This window comes from Erithacus rubecula (genome assembly GCF_903797595.1).
Source record: "Erithacus rubecula genome assembly, chromosome: 9".
Taxonomy (NCBI): Eukaryota; Metazoa; Chordata; class Aves; order Passeriformes; family Muscicapidae; genus Erithacus; species Erithacus rubecula.
The window spans coordinates 14,418,596-14,444,652 of NC_136660.1; the positions used below are offsets into that span (position 1 = coordinate 14,418,596).

The 26,057-nt window shown below is 36.8% G+C and overlaps 1 protein-coding gene across 2 annotated transcripts in view; it reads right to left on the reverse strand.

Annotated features, from left to right (window-relative positions):
• ADK (adenosine kinase) overlaps positions 1 to 26,057 on the reverse strand; it is a 269,130-nt gene that overhangs the window by 143,999 nt on the left and 99,074 nt on the right. For both annotated transcript variants that reach the window (XM_079313206.1, XM_079313207.1), the window contains exon 5: positions 4,474 to 4,646. In XM_079313206.1, coding sequence (XP_079169332.1) covers positions 4,474 to 4,646 — 173 coding nt within the window. The remainder of the gene's footprint in view (positions 1 to 4,473; positions 4,647 to 26,057) is intronic.

Sequence of the window (26,057 nt, forward strand, 5' to 3'; positions counted from 1 at the left end):
ACAACTTCCATTACCAAGAACAAAAATACTTGCATCACATTGCCTCTGTTACATGCAAGATTCATTCCATTTTCAATTGTCTTCTTCACCCACTCCATTCAGCCTTATGACACACACAAAACCTACTGATGTACTCCTAAAGAGAGGTCATAAAAAGACCTCTATGTGTCTACTCTGGCTACCATAACCAAATTCTTCTATGCAATTGTATTTTGGGAACAGTTAATAACATGGAATATTTAGAGAAGGGGTATTGGGAAACAGATGACTTCCATGCTACCATACAGAGCTTTAAATACAGTTTTCAAAATTTAATAGTCAATGAATGCCCTCTTAACATTAACACAATCTCTATTTTGTGATATTTAAGTGCATTAGCTAGATAATGAATGTGTAATTGCAGATACAACATTTGGCTATTGAAAGCTTTGGCCTCCTCAAGGTGCATGCAATTGATGTTGCATGCATCACCCTCCTCCACACAAGTGCTCCCACAATCCAGACAGCAGTGGGAGCAAACTGCTCATCTGCTTCCATCAAGATGTGCTTCTGCCTCCAGGCTCATGACTATGTTCAGGTGTCAGGAGGTAAGTAAAGAAGACATTCTTTACTCAGTAAAAAACAAACAGAAGACCAAAAGAAAACTTTTATGAGCAGTGCAAGCAACTCTACTTGTAAACTTCCTGAAGCACTCATCACTGACAATCCTTGTCAGTTATAGAGATCACATATATAAAATGACAACAAAAGTAGGCTAACTTTATCTGAATATATCAGAATTACAGTTCGATGTCATTTCATCCCATGAGCAGACTTGGGGCGTACCTCTTTAATTCTAATATCTAAGTGCAATGAAAACTAATGCACATTTGGAAAAGAGAAACAACAACAAAAAAAGAGAACATATGAACAAATACACCAAGCCTCTGTAGCATTACAAGTAACACAGCAACAAGTTTCATTCTTCATGAGTATTATCATTACAATGCCAAGAAATCCACTGGAGAACCAAGTGAATCCAAGAAAGACATGTGCATAACTGTGGTAATTCTCTGTAAATCAAACTTTAAACGCAAATTAAATCTTTCAGTTTTGGCAAACCCTAAATATCCATCAAGGACATAGTTTGAAAAAAAAAAATTGTCTGTCTACGTATGTCACTAAGCGAAAAGCAATTATGTTCCAGAAAACTGAGCAAAGATTTTCTATATGTTTCCTTTCACTTACCAGATGCCCCTGAAATTGTAAACCCAGCTCTGTGTGGCTACATCCAACTGTAGAGATGCTCTGCACATATGGGTAATAAAAGATTGCTACACTGACGACAAAGCAACAAACTTTTCCAAATTAAAACTGTAAGTTTGACAGCACTAAGTTCAACATGTGGGGCACAGACTAGGTAGGTTTTTTTTTTTCAATGAAACACAGTAATTGGAGACAGCCAGAGTGCTTCAATTGAAACAGCTTAATGGAGACACTGTGCATGTAGTTATTTCTAAGCAGAACACACAAATCAAAGTCATAGACTATTACAGAGCATAGGTATTACTTTAATCATGTGTTAGGATTTTCTTGAAGAGCTCTGGGAAAACAAAGCACATTAGTATTGCTATACTAGAGAATTCAGGGTGGTAATCACACATCAGCTCAGAACCCTTTCCTGCAAAAAGCTTGACAGAGTTAGCAGAAGCAAGAAACATTCATATCAGGGCATCTGGAACATAAATATATACAGCCACTTCCCAGGAAAATCAGGAGTGCTACCAGCCAGCTCCTCCAAAAGAGACAAGAGAGATGAAGAAGGAAGTTAGCACATATCTGACCTGGGACAAGAGATTAATCAATAAATAGAATTATCAACTGGGGCAAAGTTGAAGGGATTCTTACCAATATGGAAAATGCTAAAACCCAAAGAACAATCAGAGGGTAATTAAAGACTGAGAACAAACTTGCTCTCACAGGATGGACAATTGGACAATAAAGCCTTTAGCAGCAACCAATAGCCATTTTTTCTTCTCCCAAGGAGCATGAACTCCCTGTCTCTCTCAAGCATCGACTGAGATGAAGCCACTGTCTAGTACTTGAGCAAATATTTGACATTAAGAAAAAAGAATGGTTTATGTTAGTAAATCAAAAATCCTGCTTATTAAGTCAAAGAAGTATTTGCAGACATTCTTATGAACAAATTTACCTAAACTTTTAAATTCAATTGAGATGCATGTGTCTTTCTTGAATTTTACTGTGTGCCTATTGACAGTCTTAACTTCAGTTTCCCATCATGTTATCGAGAAAATGGTGATTGCTACAGGACATATACACAGACACTATGTGACTGAAGAGAGAGAGAGAGAGAGAATCACAGAGCAAAAACATTTTTATTGCTTTTCTTCTCTTTGAGAAACTGAATATGGATCTTGGAGATGAAGGGGGAAGTCTGTAGACATAATTAGTGTCAAAACTCCAGATGAAGATGAATGAACTTCCTTCCTCCACAGAGTATGTACATTCATTTATGAGAGTAAGACATTATGTACAACATTAAATTGGGAGGGACAGGTTGATAAGCTGGAGGACAGGGCTGTCTGTCATTCAGTGCATCTTCAACAGCCTGAAGAATAGGGCTGGCAGAAAACTCGAAGGTAAATGCAAAGTCATGCAATTATACACAGTATTATAGGCTGAATCTTGACAGGATACCACACAGTTTTCCTGAGAAGGACCTGGAGATGCTGGTGAACCAGGCTTGGAACATGAGTCAGTAGTGCATGACACAGAGCAGGTAAATTCCATTCAGGTGTATATGAGCAAACACACAGCCAGGAGGACAAAGGAAGTTATATATCCAGAACAGAGGAAAACCTCTGTCTCCACAGCTTATCTGGAGTTCTGCATCCAGCTCTGAGTTTTCCATTACAACACACTGACAGAGCAGTGAGTCCAGCAGTGGGCTATCAACAGCATTAGGATGCTGAAACACTTAAATGCAGAAAGGCTTTGGGTTAACCTTAACAACAGGTACCTAAGGGGAGAGCTTCCTGCTTTCTTCAAATATCTAATGAAAGTTTACAGAAGATGGAGCCAGAGTATTCCTGAACACAAGAAAGAACAGACGTAACATGGAAGAAGGAATACTTCAACTGAGTACCATCAAAATAATTTCTCCCATGAAAAGCAATCAAATGTTTGAACAGTTTGCCCAGATAGCTTGTGCAATGTCTATCCCTTGTGATATTCAAAACCCAGCTGGACATGACCATGAAAAACCTGATCTAGCTTTGAAGCTGGTCCTGCCTTCTGAGGGGCTTTGTCTCAGATGTCTGCTCTAATTAAAATTGTTCTGGAGTTCTACATGCTACATGGAAAACACTTCCTCCTTTGATTCTCATTTCAATTCATGTTGCTGTCTACCACCTTTCCTAATTCTCGCCAAAACATTTACCAACTTCTCTGGAAGTATGGTGTGGACTTTAATTATGGGACTGCTGTCTCACCTTAACAAATTGTACTAACTCCTGCTACTGCTTTGAAAGAAAAAGAGCAGGTCCTCAGGATCAATGGCACTGCAAGCCACAGAGGGAAACCAAAAAGAATAATGACAGCTATTTTTATCGTATTTTGAGCCAAAAAGAAAATATTCTTCAGGGTAACTGACACAATTTTCATTACTGATTCAGTATGTAGCATCAGCAAATGCAAATACTGACAGAAATCAGGGAGGGCTGATGTGTGCTGGTATCTTCTCAAAATTAAGGCTAACCTGATTGGCTGGCTTTGAAACCTCTAAAAAGTTGTCAGAAGGTAATCAGCAAAGAAGCAGAAGACAAGTTCAAGAGTTCTGAGTAGAGGGTGAAAGAAGAAAGCAAAGGGTCATTGTCAAGAAAAACAAATTTAAAAAGTAGCAAATGAAAAAATGAAAGACATTCAGAACAAATTCTTAAAATGTAGACACACAGAAGTACAGGTACTAGAAGAATTTCTCAACAAGTACAATAGCAAAAAAAACCCAAAAACCCCTTTTCCTTGTAGATAATGAAATTAACCCTTTCAATGTGGCTATATGCTGACAGCTATTCTTGCTAAACTCAGTATCACCTGAGGTATATTCCTCACTTGCCAATCAAGTATAAGCCTTGTGTACCAATTAGCTTGCACACAGCATAAACATACTTGTTAACCAACTGTTGTCTCCCACTTATTTTCTCTCCAGAGCAAGTGAAGCTATCAAGTTCAGAAAGAAGTAGTATGTTAATATCTCCCACTTTCTGGCCATAATACAATTGCTACTCTCTAACAGTATATCAATACTGCCCAGCTCCAAACTATGGCCCAGGCAGTCCTGTGTTGTCTCAAGCCAGTGCTAAAGCTTTATCATTCAAACCACAATTTTTCAAGGCTGGATACTCCAGGCAGATTAGGCTACACTCACTATGCCAACTGCATTTGTATCTTCAGAAAACATCAAAGGCCCCTGACCTGTTATCACTAGTGATGCAGGCAGCACAGGTTCCTGTTGGCTCTTCACTCTGCTCATAATAATGGGCATCCACATGAGCTTCCTCAGCCTTCTTCTTCAAGATCTCTCCAAATTTATCTTTGCCAATGCACCCGAAGAAAGTTGCAGCTTTGTGAGGTCTCTGAATCATCCACTGCAGATTGGTAGGAGAAAACAAACAAACAAACAAAAAACAAATACAAAGTCAATATATCTGGTATACTATTTTTGCCATTTTTTCTCTCCACCCACCATATATAAATCTGTGCTTATATTTTGACTTACAGAACATTTGTATGCCTGAAGTAAAAAACATCTTGTACAACAAAGGAGGGACGGGCAGCAAAGAAAACAAAATTTACCCTCAGTGATCCCACTGGGCCCGTAACACTTAATGTAAACCTCAATATATCTAGCTCATTATAAATAAAGTAGATTAATATGTTTTTACAAGGTATACAAAAAGAAGTTGCCTTGCTCAAAGGAGTTGTCGCTATACTTATATTTAATCAAACAACATATGGTATTTTCAAAGAAAAATTGCAGAAAATACAGAAAAAAAAAAGAAAAAAAAAGCTCACAACCCCCCCCCAAACAAACAAAATAAACAAATAAAAAGAGATAGCACATAAGAAAAACATTTGAGAAACATAAGCAACATTATGAAACATTCACAATATATATAAATACTAAGTGATACTGAAAATAAAAATTTGTGTCTACCATTTACATGCATGCAAAAAGGAAATGTTTCCTCTTTACATTGTTAAACCACATATGAAACTCTAATCTCCAACTAAGAGAAGTTGTGCCACTTGAATTGTAAAGAAAGAAGAGCTGATGCACTACATTGCTAAGGTGCCAGATTGTTTCATAAAGCTCCCCCTTTATTAATGAAAAATGTATCATTCAGCGGTAAATGTAACTCCTTTTTGCGCTAAGTTAAAAAATAGCATTTATCAGCAATGTGAAATTAAGAGTGAATCAAAAAAACAAATGTGAAGAAACAATCATAGGCCCTACTCTGCTGGTGGTGAGTCAGGCAACTGAAGTCATTATAATTCACTCTAATTGCAGTCAGAAAGCTTATCCACTCAATCTATAGTATGAATTAAAGGCTACAGCAATTTTCTGCTATACTAAAACCCTACTTATAATTGTTTCCTAATCAAGATTTAAATAAATGATAATGTCTCCATTACAAAGCAGCATTAGTGGTAGCTGTGGGTTGTAGAAAGGTCAAGTAACTAAGTTGCAAATACATACTTAGTCATATCTTTATTACTACCCACTCCAGAGGGAAGTGCAAGAGGGGAAAAAAAAATAAACCTTTAGTCATGTAAAGTCTTTACTATTAAGTGGACAAAAGTTGCAAGGTCTCTCTCTTGCAGCAATTTTGAATAAAGTTTAGGGAGAAAAAATATTTTATCATCAGATGATGGCAGTGTTAAATCTCTCATTCATGAAATGCATACACTCTGTTCATCCACTCCATCCCACTCTAATATAAATTAAGGAAAACCCTAATAGGGGAAGTAAATACATTTCATACAAAGATATCAATGATATCCTTTTATTTGACACACCTTTGCATATACATAATACATATTTGCACAGTGTTCATTTAGGATGTCTCAGAAACAATAATCTTTTCTATTTGGAGGTATGATTAAGTGGAATAGATTAGTTAAAAAGATGAAAACTGCTGTGACCAACTGTAAGCAAATATGGAACAAATTTCCACATGGATAAGAATATTGGTAGCTGAAGCATTGGGTCCCATGCAAGCATGCTTCACTGTCACAAATAACAAGAATTAATAGAGATCACTATGAACAAGATTTATCAAAGAATCAAAAAACATGCGACTTCAAACCACACCTCAGGCTTACAACATTTTATCAAATGATGTTACTTTATATATAAGTCTGACAACATTTATAGCAGTAGTAACTAATATTTCACATAGATCTCTGAAAAAAAAATTCCCATTCAAGTATCACAAGTTTTGGCTAATGGCACCAGCTCAGTTTGAATTCTGATGTGATATATGCCATATATAAACTGTCACAATGCAGATTTGAAATTTAAGTCAAGTTATACTTGAGAATCAAAAGTCACAATCCAGACATTCCTGAGCTGAACCTCTGTATGTGGTGCAGACTATTTCTTCCATTGGCAATTCTACTCATCTTCACAATTATTTAAAATACAGGTACTATATAGTGAGAAGATATTCCCACGGTATAGGTATTGTTTTCATTTGAGTATATGAGTTAAGCAGCACTGAGGAAGATGGGAAAGCAGTTCAGCAGTGTTACTGCAAAAATCCTCTCATCACACTTCTCCAGTTACCAACACTCCTTTGAATGACCTGCTCTTAGTCCCACAATAATGGCAGTGAGGTGTTGCAGAATTCCTCCAAGATGATTCTCCTCAGCTAAAAGGCTGTGTACTAGTAATGGCAAATTACTAAAATGTACATCATTACAAATTTAAAGAAACTGAATGCTAGCAGTATCTCTGTGGTACACCACTGCAGTTGCACCTTGTGGAATGAGCTGCACCAGGCATCTTTTGCATACATGTGAAAAAAAAAGAGAGGCTCTTCAAGGCAGACCCTTGAGAACTTCTTTTTTATTTCACCCAGAGCTGGATTTTAAGTTTGAATAACCTGACATACAAAACCAGGCTTCTCTGGGCTATTTCACACACTGTTGTTATTCGTGATTCTGGCTAAAACACTCTAAAGGGGAATGGGAGTCAGTCATCATGAGATGTTTATCATGTGAAGCAGCCATGCAGCATTACAGCCAATATCACATGCAGGGCAATAACAAACTACACACATTAATGCCAGGTATACAGTTCTAGAAACTGAAAATTAGTTTTATAGATTTATGTGAAATACAAGATTTAATTGAATGAAAAAGACTCTAGACAGAAACAGAAAATGACCCAGCCCAGCAGGAATCAGCATAATGAGTTAATTATCCAGGGCTCAGCTAGGCAGAGAGGCAGCTACTAACAAACTGTATTGACAGTCTGGTCAGGAGAGGTTGGCACCTGGCCACACCATGGATCCTCACCAGCACCCGAGGGAATTTGAGGCTGCTAATGGACCAAAGACAGAAGTGTCAAAAGTAGGAACTTATCAGGAAAGAACAAGACAGCCTCAGGAGTGGGATACCACAGAGGAAACTCAAGGAGTGGTTTATGAAATCTAATGTGTTTCTCTGCTCTAAAGTTTTCTTCTGTCAACACAGCTTGGACATCAGGTACGCACAAGGACAGGCCCTGACCTTTTCAGTTAGCATAAACATCTGTGACAGAGAAAGGAGCACAGGAAATAGAGCATCTTTCAGACATTCTCTTGAGTTAAACAGATTGCATTTTCATCACATTTTTGTTGTATGCACTCTAATTTTATTTGTTTTTATATTTATGCCTTCTCTTTAGCATAAATCTGTCTTAAAATTCAGCTGATTTCAAAATAAGCATAATATAATATTAGGTTACCATAGCCCTACAGACACATTATTTCTTACAATCAAATACTGAGGCCAGCACTTGCAAAAGAAGTCAGCGCCCAGCTATTCCAAGACACACTAGAGGGTGACAAAATACTTCTCTCCTTATTTTCATGAGGCTAACATGTGAACTCCCTTGGGTTCACAGTAGCAGGACTATCTGTTCATGTGGTTTTTGATGATCAGAGTTTAAGAGGATGAACTCTCTGGCAAGCTTTAGCTATCAGAGAAGTGTAAGAACCTTTGTGTTCCAGGGAGTGGGTGGTAATTGCAGAGAACAGCACCATCTTTTCTTGCAAGATGTTGAGATGCCAAGAAAAATTGGTAACAAGAAAAGCTTCTGAAGAGTTGTGACTTTGTGAGACTGCCTGGAGTGAACTGTGTCCCACTCTTTCACATCCTCAGATTCGAGGATGTGGTACACCTATTTCCCACTTTTGTCTGATTTGAAAATGGCTTTTGGAAACAACCTTTCTCCTTTCTTCTGAGTTACAGAAGCACCCCTAGAAGCACTTTTAACACCAGAAGTGACTTGACTTTGATTGGATACTCAGTGCTGTCTTTTGAGAACCACTACCCACCCCCCACCCCCCCACCCCCAAAAAAGGATAAGCCTCTTCATATTATGTGAAAGAAAATCTGTGGCCTTATACAATTAGAGGAAGGGAAAGTTCTTAACTTCCGATTTTCCAGGCTTGCACTATTTTTCTTGAGAATGCCATTCTTCTGCCACAGGAGAAGAGTCCATATCCCCTATCACAACATTTGATCTGCATTCAAAGCTTTTCTTTGCTGTTCCTGCAAAATTCACTGTAGAGGAAGATCCTCTTCCCTCACTGTCTTTAGTTACAAAGACACTTTCCCTGTAAAAGGAGAGTGTTCTTCTGCTGGGTCTCAGTACACATTACCATAAAAAAGAAACATCCTACAGATGAATCTTATAGCAGCTTTACAGTCTTCTGTCTATAACAAAGATCCTTCAGAAATTATTTCATTTTACTCTAACTCTTTGCTTTGCTGTAAGTGCCACCATTAACTGGACAACACTGATAACTGGAACAAGAAGGCTGATGAAGACACTCACAACCACATTGTTCTCTGTCTGTGCTCCTGAATTAATTTTTTAAGTGGCAGCTAGTAGTGCATTTCCACATCTGTCAGTCATCTTAAACTAGCAACACCAAAGCATCTAAAGCCTTGCTTAGACTGACATACCTTCTGCACATAGGAGTTTTCAGCTGTGGACTTGAATCCTAAATGCCTAGGAACTGACAACACAACAGGAAACATTATGCCCCTTCACAGTGAAGGATCTTCAAAACTCATTAACACTGAATACAGACATCTGAAGTGCATCTGAAGTATGTTATTTGAAGCTGGACTCCTCTCTGCATGACCTGTCAAATCTGATCTTATTTTAAATTGCAGTTCACAGAGGAGAGGACTCCAAGGACCTAAAATTAGCTAAGTTTAACATGCCTGCTGAAATCTAAACTAAACAATGTGAGCAACTACTCATGAAGTGTTCTTTTTAGTAAATCAAAACAGGAATGGAGTATCCCTTATTTTTCTATTCTAAATTTTAGAATGAGTCCATCTACTTTTCAAAAGGTTTTATTTATCCATCTGTTGTGCCCTTCACCAAATGTGTCCCTGTTATGTCTAACCACTTACATATATATATACAGTCCATTAAATCCCAGTCCATTAAAATCCCTTTGAAATACTTTTGGGAATATTTTAGATGCTAAAAGAAATTAAATAACTCATCTTAGAGAGCCACAGAAAATTAGAAAACATGGGATCAAAAATAAAATCATATATCTTAAAAGCTCAAAAGCCTGATAATATACAAAACAATCCTAAAAAAAGACAGTTCCAGGTGAGTTCAGTTATCTCTTGTGTATATGATACACCTAGGGCTTCAAAGGAATGCAATAGTCTGCTACCATTACAAAAGTCATTTAAAATCCCTACTGTGGTGGGGCAACTCCAGCCAGCAGTTAAGCCTCCACCCAGAAACTCTCTCAATCCTCCCTCTTGGAGGGGCAAAGGAGAGAATGAGAAGTGCAACAGTGGGAAAAAAACCCACAAGGCTTAAGAAGAAATGATGCAAAGACGTTTTTTCACTACCTTCCATCAGCAGATTGATGCCCAGGCACTGTCTAAACCCATTGCTACCTGGAAAAACACTCCCTCCCTTACAGTTTTATTGCTGGCCATATTCTGTGTGGCCTGGATTATATCTCCTTGGTCAGCTGTCCTGACTGTGTCCCTTCAAAACCTCTTTCCCTCTACACAGTCTACTTGCTGGGGCAGAAGAGCAAAAGCAAACAGAGAAGGACTTGATGCTGTGCAAGCATTGCTCAGCAATAGCTAAAACATTGCTGTGTCAAATGACACTGTTCTGGTGACAAACTTAAAACACAGAACCATATGGGCTGCTATGAAAAATTAACTTCATCCCAAGCAGACCTAGTATACCTAACTCCAGAATCACTGTTAGGAGACAACAGCAGCAAGACCCTTGAAAACAGATGAGTTATTACAGCTTGCTACAATACCTTTAAAATATTTTTCCTTTCTCTTATTTTCATTGATGGATTTTTAAACATCACGACAGGTATTATCACATAATGGCCATATAAGAAAAAAGAACAAGAAAAGGAAAAACTAAGTTCATCTTCATAAAAGCAGGTTTGTGAAAAGGAGTCCCATGTCCTGCACAGTAATTCTTCCACCATTAGCTGAAGCTCCCAAATCTTGCATGAGGAAGTGATATTGTTAAAATGCATGACAATACCCTCAAGCAACTCACAGTCAAATGAGATAAAAGTGATATTATTTTTTAAAGGAAAAGACTACTAAAAGCCTTGCACTGTGACCAGTATCTAAATCTTTTCAGCATTTGGCTGTCCATGTGTGATACAAATCCCTGCACAGGAACTTCTATTAGTTTTAACATGATGCCACAAATGCCTTTTGCTACAGCTTTTCAAATTAAGATGCCTATCAAAATATTAATCATCCAGGAGCAGTACTTCTACATTTAAAAACAAATTTAACAAACTGCATCTTAAAAAAAAAAATCTATAATCCAAATAATTATCTTCAGTCCTGCCATTCTTCTGAATTCCATTTCCTATTTATCATTGCTCTTCATCTGCTTGTTCACTGTTTTATTTTTAGTCTAGCTTGTAAGCTTCTTGCTGTACAAGGAAATACAAGCATATTTTCTGTAATTAAGCATGCAGTAGCCATATTCCAAAGCTTGAATGTGACCAAATGCAAGTGCTCTTTTTTACTGCACCCTTTGAATAACACTCAATTCCAATATACCTCACTACATCACACTCTTATGCTGTATTTATGATGTTACAGTTCTGCCTCAAACATCTAAAGTGCTACAGCCTCTCTTCTGAAGGTCTATTTATGTTATCTGAAGCCAAAGGCAGAATGTTTCCTGCAAGGCCTTACAAGGCACACAACTGAGACACAGCTGGCCTTGTGTCCTTTTCCCATTTGAAGGGCAGAACCTGAGACATCAACCACTTCCCAATGTCTGATCTGATGTGTCACTCCCTGTCCTCAAACTTGGGGCATCCCCTTCCCAAAAACAGGTTAAAGATGACAGACCTACAGAATAGGGCTGGTTGCACCAGTTCTTCTTCACTGTCACAGATGAAGGGTATCACAACAGAAAGAATTCCAGATTTACTGGGGACTCTTCTGCAGCTGTTTCAGTGAACGCCGATATTTATTTAAAAATTTGCCAATATTGCAAAGCTGTGCATGAAGTAAGAATTAAGAGTATCTTTATCAGTAGAAGAAATCAAAAGATACCAACATCCTTCTTGAAGACTGAGTGTGAAATAATCAAAAGTGGCAAACGAAGTACAACATAAAGTCTTGCTCCTCTCTGGTCAGAAGCAGTGGTGTTCAGATGTGAATAGAAGGATATAAAAACCATGAAAATGGAACATGATACTCAGGCATAGTAAGACAGACTCACTGGGCAACTCTAAGGTACTGTCAGCAACACCTCAGCCTACTCTACTTGTAAAGAATTAGCACTTAAAATAGATATTAAAAAACTGATAAGGAAATTTAAAATACCTTAAAATTCTCCAGTGTAAAACACAGTATATGTATTTAGGTAGTACTCTGTAAGTGAAACTGATGCTGTTGCAAATTGACATTTTTAGAGTATTTCGTGTATGATTTGCGTATCTGTAACAGCAAAACAAAACTTCCTTTTCAAAATCCATGCATATGTCAGCCACACTCCCCTGCTAAATGATGTGCAGTCTCAGTGAATACACCCACACTCAGAAAAGGACAGCAAAAAATCCACAAGTGGAAAGACTTCTTTCATTGTCTGGCAGCACAGAATTCACATAGCACAAACTGTAAACAGCTGCCTATCAGCTTCTATCAGCAACAGTATCAAAAACAGATGGCAAAGGTCAAGTCAAAGTTTATTGACAATGATGAACTTGGACAACCTCTATTAAATTACTTCTTCCTTTAAGGTGTATGTGATCAAAGCAGCAGAGAGATTTTCACTCAGTCACATAACAAGCTATTTGTTGAGATTGAAACATCTGGTCAATATCTTCTAACACTGCAATTTCATGCACAGTTAGCAATAGGGTACATTTCTTTTCTTCTTCTTACAGGGTCCATAAGGGTGGCACATATGGCTGATCATTTCATTCAAAAAGGTTTCAATTCCAGGCATTACATACAATTGTCTCTATGCTTTATAGTATTTTAAGTCTACCTACCATCGTTTTCCATCATCACTGCTGTCTGCTCTACTCTTTGCTATAAAAGCCCACAAATATGACAGAGCACTTAAAGCTTAACAGCTTTTGACTACTGGAGTTAGAAAGCAGTTAAGGCAAGGGAGTTTTTAAAGTGGCAGGTCTTCATCTATCTGTTGTCAAGAATTCCCAGTGCATTAAACTATTTACTAAGGCTCTCGTAACACAGATTATAATTTTTGCTGTAATAGCAAACCTTTCATTTTTAAGGCATCCCAGAGCAATTTGAAATCACCCTTTTTACTAATTTATAAATTATTATACATCTTACAAACATAACATACATTGTATTTCAAGCAAAAGTATGCTAATTATAAAAATACGATGAAACATAAATCCTGTTTCTCAGTCTGAAATAGGAAAAAGATACAAAATGCTATCTACCCCAAACAGTAAAAAATGCTTGCCTTTAAAATTATGCATCTATGTTGCCACAGCAACAAGTACTGGATAATGTAAAATGTTTTTCACCCTTCCATTTCTAAATCCCAATCTTTTGGTCAACAAATGCAGGAGGGCTAGTTGCAAACCTGTCTACACAAAGTACACTTCAAAGCATTTTCAGCTACTACTGAACAACCTTCATTTTTATTCAGGTAATGCTTGCTTTCCACACCTTGTTCCCACAGTGGCTGACTGCAAGTAGTATCTGAACCTGAGAAGTTTACCTAGCAGTTGCAGGAATACACTGACTTCAAATCTGTTTATTATAATGATGCATTGTGCTCAGATGTTGCACCAAAGGCACAATGAAGGCATGGGCTGGGAAGGAAGAAGGTAAATCATCTCCATGAGGGAAAAATGTACAAAATGCTTGAACAGAGATAGCCCTCAGAATGTCATGGAAGATGCCTCAGGAATGTGTTGACTTTTGGGATGATGGCATCTCTTCAGTGCAAATTCAGCCTCAACTTCATTGTATATATCCAGTAAGGCTTATAGCATTGTGGTGGAGCATTCCATCTAAGCTGATATGGAGTTGTTTTTTTTCCTCTGGAGTTAATAAACAAACTTCTCCAAAAGGATTAGGAGAAAAGAAGTTTTTAAAAAGATTAAAATATGGTGTCTTCCCTCTAACTTCAAGACTTTCTCTTACTGGACTAGGAGCCCTCTGAATGACCAAGACATTTGAAAGGTGATATTTGAGTCGATCCTTTTAGGAATTAGTATTTCAGGATTGGCCTCTCCCAATTATTGTACCATATACTTCACCCACAGTTCCACATGCAAATGCTCCCCCTCCAAGATTCAATATTCTTAAGGAATGATCCCTCTTCTAAGAAAGAATCAACTGAAAAATTTTTGCCTCAAGACAGGTAAATCCCAGAAAAGCTTCTGAATTCCTCATGTGTGACCTCCAACCACATTTAGGTGGAAATTCTCTGTGTCCAGCAAATCTATGACTGGAACAGACAGTTGAGATTCCAGAGCAATACTGGGTCTACAGTGTGCATATGAACAATGCTTTGGAGGAGAACTCAAACGTGCCATCACAAAATAATGAAACTGCCATAGTATTCCCAACAGGAAGTACTCCCTCACAATTAGAATGTTTTGTTATTGAAATCCACTAAGTTCACTGCTATGTGTACAAACATAGGTGTCTTTAACAGTTCAGAAAAGAACAAGGAACTTTGGATAAAGAATACACTTCCATATTTCTAAATTACCTTTAAGCTTTTTTATTTCAGTATCAGCTAGATACAAAATCAAGACAGGAGATAAGCTGCACAACTTCTTGCTTATTGTTTCTAAAATGGGGAAGTCTGCACAAATGGCTCCAGGGGAAACTGCATGGAAATTTTGTAGCCCAGTGCAGAGAATTTGTCCAAGCTCTTCTGTCCAAGGCTTCTGGCAATCACTTAGGGGAGAGATGCTATGTGGCTCCTCCACTGCAGCTCATGTCAGCCACTCACATAAATGGATGGGGCTTTATTCTAGTCACTGATAAGTGAATCGCAAAAAAATTATTTTTACTATTTCTTAAGCATATAAATACTGTATTTTATCCGTTCCCATCACAAGAATCTCCTTTTGCAAGTTTTGTCCATAATGTCTTTAGATTTGCTGCGGTGGTACAAGCAATACCTTTACCAAATTGATTTAAAAGAGTTTCTATTTGCTACAAACAAAGACATCCCATTCTGATTCCCAGGATGCACTAAAAAAAATAGCAAAATAGAATTACTTACTAAAGCTTTAGACTTCTTTTAAACAGATGTATTTCTTGCCTCATGGTAATTTTTATATTTTATTGCAACAAATCTAATTTTTAAAAAAAATATTTTAACTAAATGTATTACAGAAGACACATATAATTATTTGCAGTTGAAAGCAGCACTTGACACTGCCTGGATTTCTTTGCACATAGCTCAAACACTCCAGTAAGTCGAAATAATTTTCACAGAACAGATAATTTAGTTGCCAACTCCTGTGTACTTCTGAAAAAGAACTGCAAATTGCTCTTAAATTTGTTTTTTTCCTGAATTCAATCACAGCTAAGGCACTTGACACTTGACTCCCACGATCAGCTCTGCCTCAGCACTGAACTCCAAGACCTAATCTGGCAGGAGTGGAAGGCAAAGGAAAGCTCACACTTACTAGTTAACTTTTTGGACATTGGCTATAAAAAAAAAAAAAAAAAACAAAACAAACCCACAGGATTGTACCTGAAAAACTTCATTTTATCTTTTGTACAACAGGAAATATTTGTATCTAAATCAAAATTCACAAGAAAGAAAAAATACATAAATACATACACCAAACACTGAGAAGATGCTTTGCTAGCAACTGTACATTCCTGATGTGGTCAATATTCTTTGAGTCAGGTGTATTTGGAAGTTAACAACTTCCTTCACCAATTTCTTCTGAGAATCTGGAAAGCCCTGGCCCACTTGGGATCTCAATTAGTCCAGTTTTTACACAGATGTCTTGTGATACTCCTGGCAAGTGATCCTTTAACTATAGGAAAAAACAGCATCTCTGAAAATTTGTTTGGTTCTATCCCTCAAATTCACAAATTTGGAATTTTTGTGGGGAGATGAGGGGGTGATCTGTATTTTGGAAAGCATGCTACTGATGAAGATTGTACTATAACGATGAGATGTGGATTCAGAAATTAATTTCAAAAGGCAAGAGTTGGAAGGGTTGCCACACAAGAAAAAACAAATTCAAACCAAATACCAAGAAAATCCCTCCCTCAAAAAATAGAATCATAAATATTTCAAGACGATACTATTTCCCAAAACACACTCTAGGACTAGAGTAGCTTCTACTAGTATCACAGACAATAATTGTTATTTTAAAAAAAAACAACTTAAAAATCTTGTGACCAAATTTTGATGTGATATACTGCAGGCCTGTACATATAACAGAGGACAGTCCAATGCTATAGAATGAGACAGAAATCCTCAGCTGAATGCATTGGTAATGCAAGAAATTTGTTAAATCTGATTTTATAAAAAATCTGTCAAAGTATTTCTTCTGAGCACATATAATAGTCATTTCCATCTGAGCACATATAATATGATTTACTTTTTAAAGAAATACTTTTATGTATGCTTTATAGAAGAAGATAAAGAAGAGTCTAAGCAAAAATGTCATTGGTTTCTGCTCAAAGGCATTGCTGCTTTCAGCAGCACCCCCAACAGCCCCATATCCCCAAATCCTGCTGGCACTGGCTGCAGGACATGCTAACTGCCAACCTCAACATCCAACATAGCAGACAGCTTGTACTTCATGTGAAACCCTAACTATACATGTATTATTTAATTTGGATCTATAATTAACTTTCATTACACTGGCATTTAGTATCATTTTCTGTACAGAGCAAAATCTATTATAATGAAAGTTTCTAAGCTTAATTGCATTTAACTTCACATCCATGGAAGACTAAAATCAAGGGATTTTGGACTTTTTTGAAGTATCTTGAGATACTTGCCTTCTCAGAAAGATAAAAACTGCAACATTATTTTAAGGATCCCTTTTGGATTTTTTTTAATCTTATCATTATTGTTAGCTGCTATATTAATAGTAATTACATCATAAAATGATTTCCCATGGATAACAACTTGCAATTCCATCTATTTATTCTCTTTTGAGAAGCATGGTAGATTAGAAGGCTGTCAAAATGACAACCTGACATAAAATGCAAATTTACTTTTTTTTAAATACAGCATGCAAGATTTGGAAATACTTTTTAAAACAGAAGCACTGAACCAGCTACAGGAACAGAATGCATGCTTCAGGCAGCCTCTGTACAAAAAAATGCTAATGCATTAGAAGATACGACTCAACAGCAACAACAACAACAACAACAACAACAAAAAAATCCATCTAAACTTCATTAAGAAGAGAATCTGTGAATAAATCAACTGAAAGATAAGGACAAGTATCAATATTGAAATATAACAGCTGTAATGAACACAACATTGTTTCCTTTATGCAAAAGCTAAGAAGTTATTATACAAAAGTTTAACTCATTAGTCCCTATTTTTAATTTTCCAGAACAAATGCCTATCCATTTCAGATCCTTTTAACCTAAAAGACTATTTTCAGCTCATACTTATTTTGATGGAATGTGATTGATATCAGTGAGATTATACCCACTGATGGAGTATGGATTAAGAGAATTTGGTCCTATGATCTTAATTCTGTTGGCAAATTATTCACTGTTTTACATAGTGTACCTATTCAAAATTAAGTCCTCAGGATGGAAATACATTGCTCTATTAGTTGGCTGTGAGGACATTAACTAGTAACCATAAAGCAATTTGAAACTGAACAGACCAGATCAATGCTAGATGCTGCCATGAAAGTTCTCCCTATACATAGGCAGCATCACTACTTTTTATTTCTAAGAAAACACAAACACACATTTATTTTTACCAGCTGAGGCAGAGAAACTACTTTTATTAAATCAAAGAAATTCATTATAAAAAAGAACCAGCTGAAATTAAGTTAAACCATTCAGATTAACAAAAAAATATTTCTGCTGATCCATTATTTTAACAACATTCATCTCTTTAGTAGCATGACATAACCCACACTCTGAAAAATGCCATATTAATAAAAATAATTGGGGATAATACAACAATGTGATTACTCTTACTTTGAGGCAGTCCAGAAGGACTGGACAAATTGCTACTGAAAACTAAAAGCCCATGACTGGCCAGTAGCAGCAGTGGCCAGGTTTATAGACAGCAGATATCCAGGTTTTTAAAGAGCATTCCTAGACTCACAGTTTAACACATTTCAGTGTACAGCAGTGCCCTATGGACAGATGATATGAGATGAGCAGGATGGGTTCCCTCTCTAGGGCCTCACTCTGCAGGCAGAGGGAATGGACTGTGTTCCATCAACTCATCACATCATCTGAATAGGGACGAGTAACAATTGCCACCCTTGCTTCTATTTCTACAATTATTATTTACCCTTTCTTCTGGCATTTTTAATTTTACTATTATTTTCCAGAAAAACAAGTGCAGCTGTCACAAAAGGACAGGCTGACTTTTGTAAGACCAAAATCTATTATGTTCCGGTTTTCAAATTAAATGAAATTTCAGAGGAGCATGACCACCATTACCAACTTCTCACAGGGCCTGACAACTATTTACATTTAAATTTAGCCTACTAAGTCAAATATTTCTAGTGATGAAATCCAACATGGTAATGAAAAGTCTTAATTTTCAAACATTTCCAGTTGTCTCCTGGAAGTGCACATCCACTAGATTTTTACAACACAAATAATTTACAGAGAGCAGACAAGACTTTCCACTTTTATTTCTATGGACCACATAACAAACATTGACTTAAAAGGAACACTTGATCCTACCATGGACAAACACAAGGCAAATACTAAACAATATCCTCCTTCAAAGGGTAAAAATTAGAAATGAACCCAAATTCAGGTAGTTCAACTTCATATCTTCAATAGCTGCTCCTATTCCACTACCGCTCCCAAACCAATAGAAAGTAACAAAGGAAACAATTAGCTTACAGCTAATATTTGTTAAAGACTGTGCATCATGCTGGTGTGTCTAAATCCAGATTTATTAACTCTTAGATTGCTACCTCAAACAGCAGAAGTAATTGTCAAAGTGGTGATTCCTTTTGGATTTAGTGATACTTAAAGCTCACCCTTTGGAGCAGTATTTTAGATGTCTTGTCTCTCAACAACTCAGCTCCAGCTCCAGCATACCATCTTCTAGAAATTTTTACGTGAGCCAAAATAAATATTCGATTTTTCCAAATTTTATCTGTTCAAATCCCAGTTAAAAACTCAGTATTTTAACATTTTGGAAAGGTTAGGATGACATTAGGATGACAAATGTAGGAAAACAATGCTGTTGCAGTCATTCCTGCAATTAAATGACTTAGAGCATTAATCATGTCAACTTACTATTTCTTTCTTTCCTCTGCTAAAAGCCAAAAGTAGAATTCTTAAATCAAGAAATCGTATCCGATTTCCTTGCTAATCCATTATCCATTTTAACAATTGCTCAAACCAGAACAAAGATAGCAATGATAAAAATTGAAAGCTAGAGATACAATGAATCTTGGACTGTTTCAGAAAGAGGTTTTAAAAAGACAACAACTCCAATAGGACTATAGGCTGCACATTCAGAAGATACCAATGTAGGGAGCTGTAAAAATCCTTTTTACCCTGACAAGAGATCACACACATCTAGAAAACTCCCAATTTACAATAAACTAACCTTCCACTTCCCCTCCTCAGAATAACAAAAATAAACCTCCAACAAAAAACCAAACCAACAAACAAAAACCAAACAAAACCTTAACACTGATACAGAAGTCTAAGTTTACTACACAAATGCTTTGGACTCCTTAAATACCAAAACAAACACAGAAATCCTCTTAAATTGTTACTAATCTGTCCACATCAAGCCACTTTGCACATACCACACTTAGGATTAGCAAACTGCATTCCTGTACACTGAGGAAGAACTGAAAATGAGAAGAGACATTTCAGGCAGAATTCTAGAGCACATCAATGAATTATGACAACTGGCAGTGTGCAGTGACAGATCTCACTCAGAGACCCTTAGTAACTTCTATCAAGTATGTTGAAATCAGCTGATTTATGGAATTCAGACTCTAACACTGCACATGAAATTTCACAGAGAAAAATCCTCAGCTTTCCTAAGACGGAAACTACTTTAAAATAAAGAAGCAGTTATAACTACAGCACATATGGCTGAACATTATACAGTCATTCAATATTTTGTCACTTTAACAGCATAAATACACCTAAATTGTACCTTCTTTATTGTAACACACAGTATTGTACAATCACCTCATTAAAGCAGGGGATTACTTCTTACTCACAAGTGTGTCACTGGAAGACCACGCTGACTTAATTGATTTCCCCTGTAAAAAATCTACTTTTCTGTTAGGAGAGTGCACCACCTCAAACCTTCCAACCATAGCTACCTGCAAAACAATCACAAATTGCTCCAGCTTGAACCTATTATTCCAAGACAAGGTCTCCTTGAACTGTACTAATGAAACAAATGTATCTGGAAGAGAATTAAGCTATTGTTACTATTACATGGATAAATTTTGTTCAGTCAATCCCAATAAATTGTTCTCAGGTATGCATATGTACAGTTCTGCTTTCATCAAGACACATAAAATCTTTAGCATCCCACTAGATATTTAAATGAAAGATGAGCAATGGGAAGCCATTATAAAACAATTTTCCATCCCTATGTTTTGTACCAAACTCCAGTAAAAGCCTGAAATTTGGTTGAGAAAAGACAGTAGATAATAAACTACCCAAACATTCATTGTTCCAAAAAGGAAAGAGATTCTGCATATTCAAAACTGACTAAAATAGTCACCTAAAGCAAGGTGACTCCATACAAGTAGTGTTATATGTGTTATTTATTGTGTTCTGAAGACAATGTCTACCACAAGGCACAGTAAAAATGGAATTGCACCTAGTATTTGGAAAACAAAATTACTTCAAGTTGACCATCTGGAAGAATTTTTTCACTGTAAGAGTTATTAAGCATTGGAATGGGCTGCCCAGGGAGGTAGAGGAGTCACCATCCCTGGAGGTATTCAAGAAACAACACAGCAATTAGAGCTATGGTTTAGTTGTTGTGTTCAAGGCTGGAGTCAGTCTGGAGGTCTTTTTCAACCTTAATGATTCTAAATATACAGTCGGGGATCTGGCTCAGTCAGTGAACCCTTCTACACAAACACTAACAGAAGCTATGATTTGTCTTCTAAACAAATTGCAGCAACAATTGTTACTACCTATTGAGAAAAGAAAAAAAAATTCAAGCCAGTCTATCTATGAATTAATTTTTTTGTTTCAGATCATGCTGCACTCAAGAAGGCATTCATGTTTATTTTCAGATATCATTTGAAGTAACAGATGCATGGCAGAGAGAATAGGTTACAGAATTTCCAGAACAGCCAAAATAACTGGACTAGTTTGTGCTTGAGAGTGGGGCTTGATATATAGACAAACAAGAAAACAAGAACTCCAACTACCCATAACAATCTGACTCCACATACAGGCCACAGGAAAAAAACAAACACAAGACTATTAACACCAAATGGAGCAACAGAAGGGGTTTGAACACATACCTCAGTGGTTCTCTTTATTAAAGCTCCCAAACTATTTCTGTGAGTGATTCTTCATGAGGTTACTATAAGCATGTTAGATGTCAAAATGGCTAACAGAAACAAGTCAGATTTTTATTTATAAGCAACCTTCAAAAAAGTCTCATTTAGGCTTCTTTAATTGCACAAAGTAAATATGCTCCTTTTACATCTCACAGAACCAGTAGCCAGTACTTTTGTCATGCTATACATTCACCATACTTGTACAGCAAATACCCAAATTTAACTGATCTTCTAATAGTTCTGCCTTGGCAAATCAAGAGGTTTCAGCACAGCATAAAGTAGTCTATCACACTAATAGATTTTTTTTTTCTCCTTTGAGTCTAATGATCACATTTCAGTAACCAACGAACCAAACACAGCTTAATTAATTCCTTTACTGCATTGGGAAGTTATTCTTCTCTTGACATTCTGGCACTGCTCCCATTAATGTTAATGGAAGTTATGCATGTTCATCACAGTGACAACAAACTCTTTTCAATAAATACACAGTACAGAGTCTGCAGGCAAGTGGGAAGATACTTTGATAATGAACTGCACTTCCCAACTCTAAGACAGAAAAGCTCTATGCTTCAGACCCTGAGCTATTGATTCACAGCAGAGAACAGCTCTAACTGGGGATAGTCAATAGTCATAACTGCTGCGAACTACTTCTGTCTTATTCTGAACAGCTTAAATATTTCATTTGAGAGCCATCCAGAGAAATGCTGAAGAGCAAGAATTTTGTCTTTAAGCTATTTAGCTATAATAGTTTAAGTTAAAGGCATAAGAGATTGGCCAAAGAAGAGCTAAAAAGGTGGTGAAGAGCCTTGAGGTGAAGCTGTGTGAGGGGTGTCTGAGGTCACTGGGTCTGCTCAGCCTGGACAAGAGGAGACTGAGGGCAGACCTGACTGCAGGTGCAGCTCCTGGGAGGGGGAGAGGAGGGGCAGGCACTGATCTCTGCTCTGGGGGGACAGGGACACGACTGAGGGAATGGCCTGAAGCTGTCAGGAGAAGTTAGGTTGGACATGAGAAAAGATATTCTTCACCCAGAGGGTGTTTGGGCACTGGAACAGCTCCCCAGGGCAGTGTGGCAGCAGCAGCCTGACACGGCTCAGGCAATGCTTGGACAATGCTCTCAGACACAGGGTGTGACTCCTGGGGTGTCCTGTGCAGGGACAGGAGTTGGACTTTGATGATCCTTGTGGGTTCCTTTCAATTTAGGATATTCTGTGATTCTCTGAACTTTGAACGTAGTAAGAAAATACAACTTGTAACTTTGAAGAATAGGAAAAAGTCATATAATGGGACAAAAATTACAATATATTCATGTAGGTGGATTTGCAGCTCTGAGAAACCAACTTCAAGTGTAACACACAAACAGAGAAAGATCTTGAGGAAGAAGTACAAGTGCAACTGGCAGGGAAGTAACCACAGTAGTTTACCATATGAAGAGGAGCCTGAGTACATTTAAATGTCATAATATTCTAGACACAAAATTAATTAGTTTTAACAGTTTGACACTGAATTTAATTTGGCTAATAGAAGCTTACCCACAACTATTTTTTTTCTTTTAATGGTAATTTGTGTTGTCATTTTGTCCATTTATTATTTCTTTAATCTGAAATACTGATGAGAGTAAAATGAAGTTATATATCAGATGAAAAACTGTCTTAAGATTTCTTAAGTTTTCAGAATAAATTGTACCTAATAGATTTTAAAATACTTCATAAAAACTGTGATACCCATATTCAATTTTACAGCTACAGTCTGTATAATCTAAACTCAAGTTATTTTTAACACTCTGAATAGAAGACTGGATTGTTTCAGCCACAAAAGAAAAGTTTCTTTGAAAGACTGCCAGAAATACTTCCATAGCTGATATGTAGCTGACACATTAACCTGCTAAATGTTTGTGGAAGTACTAATGACTAAGCAAGGAATATCAAAGAGAGTGAATAAAAGAACTAACAGCTGCCAGCACTTGGCATTCCATTCTGCTATCATAGCTCATATGATTGGCAAAGGAAGTTACACCCACTTTATAATAATAATACTACATTTGGCAAAGACTTTGAGATGGAAGTGTTCCAGCACTCACTTTTCCAAAAGGTGTTGTATGATTCATTAGAAAGATCAAAATAAAATATCCTACTACTGTAACTACAGTACTGCAGAGAATTATAAAATGAATGCATCCAGATCAGCAGTCTGCTAAGATATATAATCAGTATTATTTTGACACGGATACACATTTTGCTATCACCTGATTTTGATCTCATTGAAAGCATTCAGTTTAAATATATATTAATGGCCAACTGACTTGGTGTTGGATATTACTGAAGAATGGTTTTTTTGGATATTGAGAGTCCAATTTTAAATAATCCATTCTATGTTAGTAATTACAGGGAAAAAAAAAATTAAGTCGACTACCTATCAAAAAACCATGAAAATTAATATATAAAAGCTACTTACAGCTTTCAAAACCCCCCAAAGATCCCAAGTAGCACAAAAAGCAAGCTGGATTTTATACCTTACTTTTACTGTTGGTCTAGTAAGTATTCAGTGTAAAGTGAACCCTGTGATGATCAATATTCATAACTTATGTAAATTTTGCCCAATATGCTAACCGTGATAATATAATTTCCTATGTCTTCAACATTTAAGACATTGCAAGTACTGACTGTAAATAATAAAGTGATATTTAGAAAAAAAATACTGATTTCAGAATATAGTGTTAGAAACATGTAGATTACAGAATCATTATTATGATAATGACAGAAGTATCATCATGAATCAGAAAAAAAAAAATGAGACAAATATTGACCTTAAATCCATTTGGGTTACCAGAAAAGCTAATTAGTCACCCATAAGAAGTTTAACAGATTAGGCCAATATAAAGACATCTTATATAAAATGTACACTCTCAAATAATACAAGGAGTTTGTTTTCAGTAGGTGAATGTAAACACTATTTTTCACATAAATGTAATTTAAAAATTAAAGTTTCGAATATAAAAACCATTACTTGCAAAATCTGAAAATACTAGTTAATCATGCTCTCACAAAGTTCACAAAATAATGCTTTCTAAAATCCTTTGTGGAACTTATAATATGAATGAACATGCAGAAATGCTATCTTTATCTGACTATATAGTGTCTTTATCTGGCTTAAGATATAAATAGAATCACAGTAACATAAATATTTAAGCAAATAAATAAAACAATTCCCAGGGGGAAAAAAAATATTTGTTTCATGTACTTATTTTTCAACACCCTCTTGTTAGTTAGCAAAAGTCTAGGGAATCTCTTATCCACAAAAGCACTATCATCCCCTTGTGCTTAATTAGCTCCTGATTGGGACAAGATGGGAGAGCAAAACTGAGCTACATGTATTTATTCTACTTAAACCTTTGTACTATGCATGATTGCTAATGTGAAAATTGATAAATTGATAATTCATATTCAAACACAAGGCACCACAGGAGATGGGAGACAGCTTTACCCCTTGTTGAACACGCCTAAGGAAATGAGACAATTCCTGTTTCCATTATGGGCAGAGTGCCTCCTGAATAAGGCAAAACCATGGTGAGGACTGAGTCTGATGTCTCTGGAAGACTCTGCAAGGCACACTGAGGCAGCTCTCATGCTCTTGGCAGAAGCTGGCTGAGCAGACTCAGGGGGTCAGATGTGTGTGCTGCAGGGAGGGACTGGCAGCACTCCCCACCCCTCACCCTGTCCCGCTCCCACCTCTGCCGCCCCAATGCGCCGTTCTCATGCCAGCTCCAGCACGGGCCCCCAGGCCTTCTCCCAGAACAGCACCAGCCACTCCATGGGAATGCACTTACACATTTGTTCATTACACTGTGCCCAACGGCTGGCTACATTTTGCTTTCCTGCTAGTTTTCACCCACACTTCACATACCTTGTTTTCTACTTGAGTTTCAACACCACAGCACATTTTGAGCATTTTGAGCAGGGAAGCACAAAATTTCAGGTGGCAGCTTTACAATGAGCATTCTAAAACTAAAACCAAATTCATGTACTCCCTCCTCAACTGGGCCACTATCCCAAACCCTGAAAAATCAAGATATTTCCAGAGATAATTTAAGTCTTAACAATAATTTAAAAAATAGAAAACTGTCTTAAGTAAACCAGTGAAGATTTTACATCACACACTGCCAAGTTTTTATCTGTGCCCTTAGGAAAGCTTTGGAAATGTTTATTCCAAACCAGATGATAACATCCATTGCAAGATAAAAATTATGTTGCAAACCAAAAACTTGAAAAATAGTAGAGTTCTACTAAGGAAAACTATCAATCTGGCATTGAATTAAAACTACTACAAATGTATATGGTTGATGAAGAATATGAAAAATATACACAAAAATTTTCAATACAGCCACTGGAAACATGATCGAGTACCTCAAGTATCATTTCTCAAAGAAAGTGCCTGCTTCAGATACTTACAGCTTTGCCCACAGGTATTAATTGGCATTTTAAAAATTATAGGATACAATAAATTGAGTACTGATACAACAGACTGACTACTGAAACATCATGTACTGCCAATACA